Consider the following 12,762-nt stretch of genomic DNA (forward strand, 5'->3'; position numbering starts at 1 on the left):
TGGTTCGAGAACTGCATTGACCGATTAGGTATAGTGTGGTTAGTTGCCTCAGGCATGACCACAAATAGCCTGAGCTTGCTGAGGTAATTATAGCGGTGGTTGACTGTAGTTACCCCTCATCGAAAGTCACATGATCTCATGTCAACGTCCCCGACTCCCTGTCGACTCTCCCCCGAATTGCCCATATTAACCAATTAATTCCAGCAGAATCTGACGATGCCAGGACCGAATTCCTGGATTTTCCTTCTCTTAGCAGTTCCCGACCCGCGTGGGCAGATCAGATGCATGAAAAAGATGCCGTCTGGGCCGATGCGTGCCGCCGCCTGCGTCTCTGGTTCGCCACTGAAATAAGAACCAGCCGTTCACCGGATTTTAAGGTCGGTTCCTTTTTGTCAGTCAATCAGCCCCATCGTGATACATACCTATATTCAATTTCTATCCTTCCGTAAGAATTCAATAAGAGATGCTAAGTTGATGTCCTATAATCAATCTTCTCAATACCCCGTCATAGTACTACTGAGTCACTACACCAGTCCAACTGAGTGGTATCTTCCCCTCCTACATATTATCTATAACCATCAATCATCCGGTTTCTTCCTCCACTAGAAAGAGAGTACAGCCCCGGTGAAACGGCTCCATTTCACCGCCGTTGCTATTTTGATTTCCATCAGCGGATCCGAAGCCCTTCTGGGGCGCCACTCACCACCATGAAATTCGCACACACCTACCACCAGCTTCTGAACGAGGAGTTCCCCTCCACCTGGATCGACTCTGCCATCTCCTACAAGCGCCTAAAAAAATGCATCAAGCGCATCCAGCGCGAACTCGCATCCATCGGACTAGACGTCGTAAAACTAAGACTGCTACTGAACTCCCAGCCGTCGGCGAGTGATGCTGTCGAGAACAGCGCGGAGTCGGCTGCTCAGCCGGGGATCTGGAAATATACATTGGATGGCTGCGACTCCGATTCCCCGGATTCCGGCGTCGAGCCCAAGAAATTCGTCCCCAGACTCCTCTTCGCCGTCGACGAAGTGACCGGCGAGCCCCTTGATGCGCGCCTCGACCCCGTGACGAAGCGCCAGCTCCACAAACTCGCGCTCGCCCAGTCCCTTACCTCCGTACAGCTATTCGCCGACGAACGCCCCGACGACCCATCGGACCTCCGCCGCAATTCCTCCTCTTCCTCATCGCAGTCCAGCATCAGCCCCGACAGCCGCGTCAACTCGATGGCGTCGGCGTTTAGCGAAGGCCACACCTACCGGATGGTGTCGATCCCGATAACGTCGGACTCGGAGTTCTTCCGCACGCTGCAGCACCAGCTCACGAACATCGCGGCGCTGCAGAAGAGCGAGAAAGGGAGGCTGACTAGCGCGATCACGGATCTGGGCGCGGTGATCGAGAAGGTCGCCAAGCCGACGTGGCACGGGCGATCGACGCACGATCTGCGACGGTGGCGGAAGATCTTTCAGTTGTATCTGGACAGTCGGATTTTCGTGTCGACGGGGGAGAAGGATCATGGGGCGCATAATTACGAGCAAGCGCAGAAGAGCTGGGGTCGGTTTTTAGAGCAGCTGCGAAAGAGTAATCTGGAGAAGGATTTCGCGGTGCGGGAGAGCCACAAGGCGCTGGAGCGGTTTCTGGAGATTAATTTCGAGTTGTTGCGGAGTCTGCGGTTTCAGGATCTGAACGGGTTGGCGATGGCGAAGATATTGAAGAGTATGTACCCCTTGTTTGACGCCCCCCTCATCCATCCACTAACCGCTCCAGAATTCTCCAAGCGCACCGCCCTCTCCCCTCGCCCCGTCCCCCTCCTCCCCCTCTCCCTCACCTCCCCCCTCCTCACCCACTCCCTCTCCCGCTCCATCGTCTTCGTCCTCTCCACCTCCCTCCTCTCCCTCATCCCCCAGCTCGACGACCATCTCTGTCCCATCTGCGCCGGCATCGCCTACCTCCCCATCCGCCTCCCCTGCACCCACGTCTTCTGCATCCGCTGCGTCGTCATGCTGCAGCGGCGGAACGAGCGCAACTGCCCCCTGTGTCGGAAGCCCGTGGTCATGAAGACGAGTCCCGAGAATTTGGACTGGGATCATGCCGCGTGGTTGCGGAAGTGGTTTCGGAAGGAGGCGATGCAGAAGCATCGGGAGAATGAGCGGGCGAGTGCGGCGGAGACGATGACGCCCGTGTATAGTGATGGCTGCTCGGTGATGTGAGGGCATTGCTTTGTCCAAGTTTCTCCTTCCCATGGCTTATTTTGTTAATTTCGGACGGGAGGGCGTTTTTATATACCCGGTTGATTGAGTTGTTTCCGCATTTGGCTTGGAACTTTTTATAGCGTTCTTCGTCTAGCATTTTCTTAGCACGGTATGGTTTTCACACGATCCACGAACTACATAGGTGGGCACGACGGGCGAATCTTTCTCCCACTGTCATTTTCGGGTTTTCACGTTTCACGAGGTCAGGAGATCATGACGCTGCGAGGCGTGCATAATAACTAATCAGGGAGGAGGTCTAATCGCCGAATGAACCCACAGCGCGTGCATTCATTCGACGTATTCTATTCCGCGTCATATAGCAGCCAGAAGATAGAGCTAATACCAGCCATCGGCATGTCCCTCCTTCTAGCAAAAGAAACCCCCGGGTCCCAGACACCGGCTCGGTGCAGCCGACCGAAATGCGTCTTCCAACGACGATGCCATCGTGTAGTATGTGTGTATGTATGTATGCAATGTGTCAGGCGCCCTTTCGGGCATCCACCGGATCACAAAAATCCAAAAGAAAAAAAGGCAACGCGAATATTACCGTGATGGAAAATCGCAAATCCTACCCGCTCCCAACGCCGCATGACTCACGCTGACGATTCTCCCCAACGATTACCATCCTTCCTCATGATACCCTCATGCCCCTAACTCCTCACTCTCCTCCAGCCCCCACTCCCCTCTCACCAACCCCTCGACCGCCCTCTTCCCCTCTCCCGTCAACTCCGGCCTCCCCACCGGCGTCACCGCCCCCGTAAAGAACCGCGGCGTCCACTCCCTCCCCGACTCCTTCCGCTCGGCCGCCTTGGCGCGCTGCCGGTCTTCGATCTCGTGCTTGTGTTTCGTAGCGAGTGCGTACTGCTTGTTGAGGAGGGCGCTGGTCACGGAGGACCAAAAGCGGCGGGATTCGTTGGAGAGTTGGGAGGGGAGGGGGGGAACGGATTTGGGGGCGGGGAAGAGGGGGGCGAGGTCGGTGAGGAGGTGTTTTTCCTGGATGGGTGTTAGTTCGATTGCCTATATTAGTATTTATGAGGAAGTGGTAAGGCGACGTACGGATGATTTGGCGAATGATTGCGTGCCGAGGGTGAAGTACACTTTGTCGGTCCAGGAACCCTCGATGCGTCCGAGGACGTCTTTCTCGGACACGTCCTTCACCCGCGTCTTGTCGTCGTTGTCCGGATCGTACTTGAAGATCACGCCCTCCACTTTGTTTTGCGTCCGCCCCAGCCAGCCTTCTTCCAAGTATTGCAGGATCGTCTTGATCTTCGTCTTCGCGCAGGTGATATAGCAGGTGTCCGCGACGCTGATGGTCAAGGTCCCTATGAATCCCGTCAGTAACCAGTTTCGGCGTTTCCTCCCCTGGGTAAGATATGCGGTCTACCTCGTAACAACCCTCCCAAATGCGCCGCCGGATGCGTCAACTGATACTGCTCGTCACCATGGTTCTTCAACGTGATGAAGATCCCGTAATTATGGTCCCCCGGCATCACCTTCACGCTCGTCCCCGTGAACTTCGCGCTAATCTGATCGTATCCATTCGCCACGATCCCCTTTTCGGGACACTCGATGTAGAACGCGGATACCGGGGGATGGTGGGAGGTCTGCTCGGTCAGGAAGGAGACGCGGATGGGCTTCTCGGGTTTGCGGGTCGAGTTGGTGCTCGCAATGCTACAGCCGCGGGAGGGGGCGGCGGCTTGGAGGACGGGTGGGACGAGCTCGTCAACTTCCCAGTTGCACTGGTAGTGGTTGAGTATGGGTTATTCTAGCGAAGATGCTGGAGCGCTTACTCGGAAGAATTCGCCTAGTGTGGAATTGTATGGTTTGACGGGTTTGCCTTTGACATATTTCTACCGCTCGTTAGTATCATCCGCCTCATCAATCGATTCGAGGGTTTCGTACCAGGTCTTTGGTGAACCAGAACCGCAATGCGGCGAGCATGCGTTCTAGCGGTTCATTTGAATCTCCAATACTATGCGTCGTCAGCACCTGTTCAGCGACTTCCCAACCATCGAATGCACTGACGCAATAAACGTCTCCGGTCGATCCAAGTATGTCCAGTACTCTGCCCATCCTCAATCAGCATCCCATCTCGCCACAGTCTCGTTCGGCATACCTAAGTTCGGGGTGGGTTCGAGAAGGTGTGCCGGAAGCGAGAATCGGACGGACGCAAGATCCGCCACGCCAACGAACCTGTTTCGGGAAGAGATTAGCCTGTGATTTTGCGCTTCGACGGGTTTCTCACGCACCTGCGCAGCAGGCCCATCAACGTCCGCAGCTTCGACGAATTGTCTGGTTCTTTCTCGGCCGGCGCCGTCTCAGCATTCTCAACCGGTATATCGTCCCCGGGCATGGTGGCAGGAGTGGCCAGATCTTTCTCTGGCGCTGGAGTTGAGCCCTTCGCGACGGGTTCTGACGCAGCTGACGCCATGATTTATGTGTGTGACTATCTGTCTGTACTTCGATAGAGAATGGCGGAGTTGATGTTGGACTTTGGAAGGATGGATTTTGGTGGGGACGTTTCAGACTCTACACCCCGAAAATTCCCTGGCTTAGAGATCCGAGATAGAAGACTGGGGAGTGGGGACCTCGTAAGTGGTATTATGTAGAGCACGATTTGGAAGTTGGAGTGAGATCGAGGAGGAAATGAGGATCAGGGTTGCGCCTTGCGGGCTCAATAATGGTGTCTCAGGTAAGGAAGGCTCTGGACTATGGATTGATTGATATTGGCCGTTTGAATCAATACTGTGACGTCGAGGACTCTGGGTGGATAATGCGATTCCAATGCCAGAGCAACCCGAAGCAACGTAAGCAAACGGCTTTTATTGGTTATTTTACGATCGATGACTAGATGAGACACATGGAGATGGTTTCGGTCTTTCACATGGGGACTTTGGGAGGAGGTTAGGAACCCTTCGCTACTCCGCCATTCCGTTCTTCTAATAACGCGTAATGCGTGCTGGCTAGTATGGACTAGCGAGAGAGGGGCAGTGGGGGGGTAGGCGGTGGCTTGTCTTGATTCCGCATTCCGGGAAGCACGGCCATCTATCCTCCTCTCCCCAGACATATATGAAGATTATGAACCAATCAGCCAGCCACCTGCAACAAAGAAAGATGCAGGTTTGCTGGAGCTTGAAATAGCTGAGAGCCTCGTGGTGGTGTCCAATTAAGGCCAGGTTGTGTCTTTGGTGAAGATGCCCTAGCGATGGCTTACACTGCCCAGGTACGGAGTAACGTTGAGTGCTACAGAAAAGACCTCCAGTTTCTGACGCCGTTCTCTACATCGATCTCCGAGACCATCGTAATGGGAAGGGGAAACAAGTCGCGCCCCCGCGGCAAACAAGATACGCCACGAGACTCTGCGTACTATAAATCGCTCTATGCCGACGATCTAACCCCAGCATTGCGACCTATCACAGACGCAACCGAGAGAGGAGTTGGCTATATGTGGAAGAAGTGGACAAAGTGTGTATTCGCTAGGATTTCCTAGGTTTATGACGAACTGTTTATCCCTCTTTGATCAGATACTGTTCGCTCCGAGTCCTTGACCCCGATGCTCTTGCCCGCCTGCGAAACATCAGCGTAGCCGAGATCCGGCGATTCATGCACTGGTATCTGGACAACCATGCTATGACGAAGCTGAATTCCTTCTATGTGCTGATGCGTTACTGGCGGATGATGTACGCTCGGAAGATATACCAAAGCCTAGACCTTGTCATCGCTTCGGATATGAAAGACGTAAGACTATGGTTCCGTCTAGAGACCATCTCTAACAGCATCGCTAAGGTATGGTTAGTTCATCGGCACCGTCCTTAAGAGCGAGTACAGTTTGAGTGAGGGTATGAAAGAGAAGCCTGTCATGAACGTAGACGATGTATACTTACTCCTATACCACCACTACGCGCTATCGAACGAATACTACGCACACGAGCGGGAGCGGGTTCAGCACAGTTTGATTATTCTCTTCATGATCGGCACCTCTGCAAGGCCGTCGACTCTCGTCGAAGGGGGCGGCTACTACAACACAAACGAAGGCCTCAAGTACAACGATATTGAGATATTCAAGGTTAGGGATCCAAAACTCCCCTCTCAACAAGTCTTTCTTATGAGAGTCCGGCTTCGGCTTCTCAAGGGCCTTTGACAGTGACTAGATCAAGCAACGAAAGGACTTGTATACATTTTCTGTCCCACCTCACCTGAAAAGTGTGCAGCTTCATTGGAAAGAGTCAATGCAGGACATTCCGATTTTCCGGCGATCTGTTTTTCGCGGCGGACAGGTGACCGTATCACCGAATAAATCGGTTCAGTACATGGATCTCTATTACCAGAACGCGCGACTCGGTAAATCTGCTGGTTTTGCAGATTCTCTCGGGCTATACAGCTATCGTAGAGGCGCCGGTGAAGCGATTGATTGTAAGGGCACACTCTTACTCCTACGCTGGCAATCTTCTTACATCTGCGTGCTTCTAACCTTTTTGAGGCCTCCCTCGCTAACATCGTTTCTAGGCGTAGCTGGTTCAGATATGCGGAGCTTTGTGATGGGCCATGCTCGTGCAAGTCTCTTTGAGCGCTATTATCGTAATAGTGTTGTCCAGCTCGATTCGGTATCCGCGTTCCTCGAAGTGCCTTCGAACGACGCGCTGATCAAACTGGCTGGGCATATGAGCTTAACCCGGGATCCCTCTGCGGCCGACTCTATCAATGTCGAGCATTCTGCGGTTGACAGCGACCCTGGTATCCAAGAAACCGAAAAGACGTGCCTCCGGCTTCGGAAAGACCTCATTGAAACTTTTGGGAAGATCAAGAACGGAACGGGCACGGAGCTCTACGATACGTACCGGCGCGAGCGAAGCCATTTACGCAGCGAGAGGATGAAGGTGAAACGGGCGCTCGAGGAAGAAGCCCGGCGACAGTATTTCCGGACCGCCGGGACTAGGTATATCGATGAACAGCGACGCGACATCGCGCATGAATATATCGAGTCGAAGCCTATATTCCAATTCGGGGAACGGGAAAGGCTGGCAGCGCTCCTCTTCCAGAATCGAGATGTTCGGCAAGTATCTGAGGAAGTGATTTACGGGCAGCGCATTGCAGCGATGGATAACCTAATCAGCCTATGCGGTCGGCATTTGCCCCGCCCTGCGCCCCGTCGACATCTTTCGTTGCGAGATAAATCTCTAGAAGAAATACCGGAGGAGGATGAGAAAGATTTTAACCCCGACCTCTTTCCTTTGGTGTGTCCGGGCACCCACTGCCTGTTCTGTCTCGGCAATCAGAGCCTAGGGCCACAGTCTAGAACCTTCGCGTTTGCTCGAAAGGATGCTCTAAAGAATCACGTTGAGAAGCATTTACGCCACCAAGACTGGTCGAAAGAGCCGGAATGCCCTCACCCGCTCTGCGAAGAGACTTTGAGCACTGATATGCACTTCAAGAACCATGCGGCACGGGTTCACAACATTTTCTTGTAGATTCCGCGAAATTGCCATTTAAACAGAACATTGACCAGCTCTCTAAAGTACCTAGCGAGCACTCGCCGGAAACACGATCCTTTGTACTACTACTATGATAAGCGGGATATCTTCTGCCAACCATACAAGATTTCCCTGGAGCTTGAAACAAACCTCCAGATGTGAATTTGATTGTGACGTAAGTGCCGCTTAAGCTGAATGATACGAGGGTGCTTGGATCTATTTTCGGCAACATCTAGCGCAAAAATGGACTGGTTCGTTGACAGCGGCGCCTTCAGTGGATTTATTTCCTCTCCGTCTCTTCTATGCCGTCTTATTTCCTTTTAATCACAGCACCTCATTTTTGACTATCATCCTATACCTGAAGAAGAGTGCTAAGACACATCTAGAGCCTGAAACGAAGCTCCAGATGTGTCTTGGCATCCTTCCAGCCTACGCTAAGCTGGAAAAAAAATACTTCCAAGACACAGCTTATTCCACCTTTCTGTATCATTCCAAAGCTCTTTGTTTGGGTCATCACCCCAGTGGCAGCTAGGCTAGGCAGCGCACAACTATAAAGGGGATGCTCCCCGCCCTCTGCCGTTGACGAGCTACAGATAATGGGCTGAAAGCGGGGCGAGAGCGGACGGTCCTCGTAACCTTCCAAAACCGTGAGCTTTGGAACGCGTACTGGCTGCGGAACGGTACGGGAATGTGAGCTTTGGAACGGTACGGGCTACGGAACGGTACCAGCTGCGGAACGGTACGGGAATGTCGAGCTTCGGAACGCTCCCTCCTTCCAAACGGGCTCTCCGAAACGGGCTCAGATCAGGGCGAGCTGGGTGGGAGAGCACTGGGTAAACTGGAGTGAGTGAGTCGGATAGTGTGGGGTATAGGAGCCCGAATGGCTAGGAGGCCACAAGGACACTGCGGATATCTGGAAGGCAAGAGGGAATCAAACTGAGATTGGTCTCAAGCTATAATTGAGTGTAGATAAGTTGGAGCACGAAAAGAAGAGAAAGAGAGAGAGAGAGAGAGAGAGAGAGAGAGAGAGAGGTTCATACGCCCGTCTAAACGGACGAAGGGATACACGGCGGTCATTGGGGGCGGTGCTTGGAACCTCGCTGCCTCGCCTATCTCATTGGCCGCCACCAGTGGGCGCAGGAATTCATGGCACACCGCGCTAGTGAGCCAAGACATACCCCGCTAATCCTTGGGGGTGCATAGCCTAACTTTACCAGCCCCTTGCCTAAGTTCCCTTCATTGCTGTGCCATGAATAGCTGCGCCCGCTGGTGCCGCTGGCAATGAGGCTGGGAATACATGGCTGTGCAGTCTGTTTTAAGCAGTCGTAAAACGCAACCAACCAGTTTATGCCAGCAGTGAATATATAAGCGGGGAAACTATTCACTAATTCTGTCTTTGGTGATCTCTCCTATTAATACCACAAATTTTCAATCTCGTTGAGTTCCAAGGTCAACATGTCCCAGCAGTCGAAACCTAGCAATCATCAAGATTGGCGGAAGAATCTCTCCACAAATTATTTGCCCCTACTCGCGTTGACGCCAGTCTTTGCTGTCGCAATCACTATGTTGTGTCTAGTATTAACGCAATGGCATGGCTCCGAGAGAGTGGCCCATTTTGCGGAAGCGAACCGAGCAGAAGTTGCAATTGCGGTCCAAGTTATATCTAGCCTTCTTGGTCTACTGGAGATAGCCGTACTATGTATGTGTTTTTGTTATTCTTACCATCAGATTGCCTAATATCGCCAAGGCGCTATTCTCCGTCTATCATATAGCTGTTATGCTTCCCAAAACCGACTTTCCCTTCGGTCCCTGCAATTTGCATTTGCTGTAAACTCGCAGACTTTTACCTGGTCCCTACCATTCATACGGCTTTCCGTTTTGCTCGGATCCATGGCTATCGCATTGCTCCCTGCGGCAATATGGTCAGGTGCGATTACGCCCATTTCTGTGAGCTACAACAACGTATCCGATATTCAAGTGCCAAGTTTTCGAACGTCGAATGTATCTTCGCTTTGGGACGCGGAACGACATTCATCGAGATGGCAGACAGAAAAGGGGTTGTTTTCTTATGACGCGCCAGCTATGAGAGGACTTCTGCTCAACTCGGCCAGCGGAGCTTCAGTTGTCAAACCGCAAGACGCGATTCATGCAAAATTGGACAAAACAGGGTTTGTCTATAAAGGTCGTAGCTATGGGATGGGTGCCGCTGCCGGATTGGTCGACCTTATCACTGCCGGATCAACTGTTCAAGCCATCTTTTATGTTGACGAAGGATTCGAGTCCGTGGTGTCCTGCCATTACAACAGATCGAGCGCATATCGCCTAGAGCGCATGAATAATGTTGGCTCCCTGTACAGCATATATTGGTTAAAAGGATACTATCCCAACGGCGCAAAGGTTCATGTGGAAGGGGAGACAATCTACTCTGCCCGCAAACCATACGATATTTTCTCATGGGGTGCAGCATATTCAAGACTGGAAAAGGTCATCTATTTGCCGATGGCTTCGCCTGCTACACCTGACAACGATAAATGGTCCTTCTCGGAATTTAACGCTACACAATGTGAAATCCGGTTCACGCCGCGCAGATTTAATGTCGAAGCCAACTATACTAGTAGCGAAATTCGCGTTACACCGGGATCAGATATTCCATGGCCAAACTACTCGGACGCAGTGATTGAAAAAATCAGATACTGGCTCTGGGCCATGTCTTACGTTGATGGCGGCTTTGGCGGATCTCAACTTGGTCGATCGCTCCGACTTAACGTAGACAAGCTGCAAGCATCAAGGAACATATCTGAGACCACCACGATGCGTGCCATCGAGGATTACGTCGCGTCTTTGGTTGACAATATCCTTATCGGACTTGTCTCTACGCGGATGATTGTCGGCAATGAGAGTGCTCCTGTGAGCATGCGAGTTACGGCTCCCGCTATGAAACTCGGAGATTTGAGATTCATCATTGGAGTCTTCGCTATGAATCTCATGCTGTTGCTACTGTACTGCGTGGAGGCGTTGCGGACTCGTTTTTGGGGAAAATGTCCCGATGTTGATTTATTCGACTTGACTGGATTGGTAAAGGGGATTTCTGATGGAAGCTTGCTGATAACACCTGACTCTGAAAACGATCATCAACGCCAGAGCTTTGACCTATGGGTCTCAGTACTTCCTAATACTGATGCCGAAACTGAGAACGCAAAGCTGTTGGACCGTATCGTCATAGATGGCTGAGGTCGGAATGTTTTAAAGTTAGCCGGCTGGTACTCAGATCCGGTAACAAAGTACTTTATGCCTCATTGATTTGATCCAAAACACTTTTTTGCGATGGGCTCTGCCCTATCCGGGTTGCCATTCAGATGTTTGTCAACGTTCGTGAGCTTGATCTTAAATCTTTCTTGTTTGATCAGCCTGGCCTGAGTGAAGTCTTTTTCTGCTAGATTCTTCCATGGCTGTTTGTCTCTGACCATTTTACTGCCGAGCAAATTCCAGTCTTTAGAAAAGAAATCAACGGCTTTGGGGCGATAAGCTCTTGAAGCGTCCAGCCCCTGGAGAACCATCTGCTCTTCCGCAATGACACCTCCCATGGCTTAGCTAGCGGATGAGGGCGAGAGAGTTTGAACTTGTAGACGCCGGAGTTCCCTTCTCTTGCACCCTCGTTCACCACCTCTCCTGCTAGCCATGGGAAGCTCTCGTATAGCTGACGGAGGTCCTTGGATAAGGTATCGATGATGGGTGAGGGATCGGGAGAAGCTGCGGTTGGGTAGAAGAGTGAGATTTGCGTATATAAAGTCGCTAAACCTGGTTGTTGTCCGAAGATATCAAGCTCGCCTTCAACGCATTGGGTAGTCATCGTCACTGTGTCCGTTCCTATATCATTAGTCTTCTAGAATCTAGGCTTTTTCTTGATGAGATGAAAAATATTTGCTCGTAGTTTCTCAATCCTCGGGGTCATATATATACTTCCTATATGAACTCGCAACCCCCAGGGAAAAATTATAGTCTCATTATGATTCATCTACAGGATGCAAACTGCAATCACAGAGCCCTATTGGTGCTTATTATTATTACCTCGGGCACTTGATTGTGTTCCAGAGGTGAGTGGTAGGCCTTGATCGTGTTCCACGCTCCGTGTAAGGTGTTTGGCTTGTTAGCAGGACGCCCATAAGTTACATGTAGACCACCTGTACCAGATGATACCCCTCATAGCTTTATTCTCGATTGACCTTGAAAGCTATTAAAAGATTTTTATTTTATCCAGGGTTACACAAGTTCTGGGGCGGTGGTGGGTACCTTGGTACCTTTGTTGGGCGGTGAGTGCCTGCTGGAGGTGGCAGGTACCCGTGATAGAGGGTAGCTCCGCGAATAATATGCGGGTGCCTGGCTACAGGCTCTTGACAAACCTGTGCCCGCTGGCTGGAGACTAGTTATCAAGTGGCAACCAATACCTTCAGTGTTCTGACGCTCATGGGTTCCACGGTCTCCAGGGCTACCAGCATAGGGCCGTGCTTCCAAACAACGCCAAACAACCTCGGAACACCCCCGGAGCGATTCGATTCGCCTCGTAGCGATCCAGGGCCCAGACAATGCGGTTAGTCGTTCGTATATGCACTGGAACTTTATCTTCGCGACCGGCTAATGGGCCTGCCTTTGTGATTAGCGAACTTTAGAATGATCGTGCAGCTTTCGATGACCGAGGAAAAAATGTTGGGCTTTGTTGCCAAACTACGATTTGCTGCCAGATTTGATGATTTTGCAGTGAACGGGAAATTCTAGACTAGCTACCAATAAGTAGACATGTGTCTGTGCACACCCCCGAAAATCACCAAATCTGATCGCCATACACCGTATCTTGAGATACGCTGAAAAACACATACAAATGCAAATTCAGTCTACTTTTTTGATTTCTTAATTGGGAAATATCTAATATTTCGTATGTCACCCTTTTGCCTTGATTACCGCCTGTAGACGTCGCGGAATTGAGTCGATCAGCTCTCGGACCGTCTCCTGCGGGATCGCCCACCACGCCTCCTTTAACGCCG

The 12,762-nt window shown here is 51.6% G+C and overlaps 4 protein-coding genes across 4 annotated transcripts; 3 read left to right on the forward strand and 1 right to left on the reverse strand.

Moving 5' to 3' along the window:
* Positions 1 to 707: 707 nt before the first annotated feature.
* P152DRAFT_400903 (uncharacterized protein) lies at positions 708 to 2,210 on the forward strand (the record flags this gene model as incomplete). The annotated part of the gene is made up of 2 exons (XM_033676593.1): positions 708 to 1,716; positions 1,768 to 2,210. The coding sequence occupies 2 exons, from the start codon at positions 708 to 710 to the stop codon at positions 2,208 to 2,210; spliced, it is 1,452 nt and encodes a 483-aa protein (XP_033532224.1).
* Positions 2,211 to 2,894: 684 nt separating this feature from the next.
* On the reverse strand, positions 2,895 to 4,605 carry P152DRAFT_400857 (uncharacterized protein; the record flags this gene model as incomplete). The annotated part of the gene is made up of 8 exons (XM_033676590.1): positions 2,895 to 3,245; positions 3,309 to 3,574; positions 3,637 to 3,991; positions 4,043 to 4,102; positions 4,155 to 4,224; positions 4,278 to 4,317; positions 4,369 to 4,445; positions 4,502 to 4,605. The coding sequence occupies 8 exons, from the start codon at positions 4,603 to 4,605 to the stop codon at positions 2,895 to 2,897; spliced, it is 1,323 nt and encodes a 440-aa protein (XP_033532225.1).
* An 852-nt stretch (positions 4,606 to 5,457) lies between these two features.
* On the forward strand, positions 5,458 to 7,720 carry P152DRAFT_475428 (uncharacterized protein; the record flags this gene model as incomplete). Its single annotated transcript, XM_033681419.1, has 5 exons — positions 5,458 to 5,717; positions 5,777 to 5,990; positions 6,049 to 6,318; positions 6,404 to 6,665; positions 6,759 to 7,720. The coding sequence occupies 5 exons, from the start codon at positions 5,458 to 5,460 to the stop codon at positions 7,718 to 7,720; spliced, it is 1,968 nt and encodes a 655-aa protein (XP_033532226.1).
* Positions 7,721 to 9,178: 1,458 nt separating this feature from the next.
* On the forward strand, positions 9,179 to 10,954 carry P152DRAFT_450967 (uncharacterized protein; the record flags this gene model as incomplete). The annotated part of the gene is made up of 2 exons (XM_033678198.1): positions 9,179 to 9,422; positions 9,471 to 10,954. 2 exons carry the CDS (start codon positions 9,179 to 9,181, stop codon positions 10,952 to 10,954), a joined length of 1,728 nt encoding a protein of 575 aa, XP_033532227.1.
* Between the last annotated feature and the right edge of the window lie 1,808 nt (positions 10,955 to 12,762).

This window comes from Eremomyces bilateralis (assembly GCF_010015585.1).
Source record: "Eremomyces bilateralis CBS 781.70 unplaced genomic scaffold P152scaffold_17, whole genome shotgun sequence".
Taxonomy (NCBI): Eukaryota; Fungi; Ascomycota; class Dothideomycetes; order Eremomycetales; family Eremomycetaceae; genus Eremomyces; species Eremomyces bilateralis.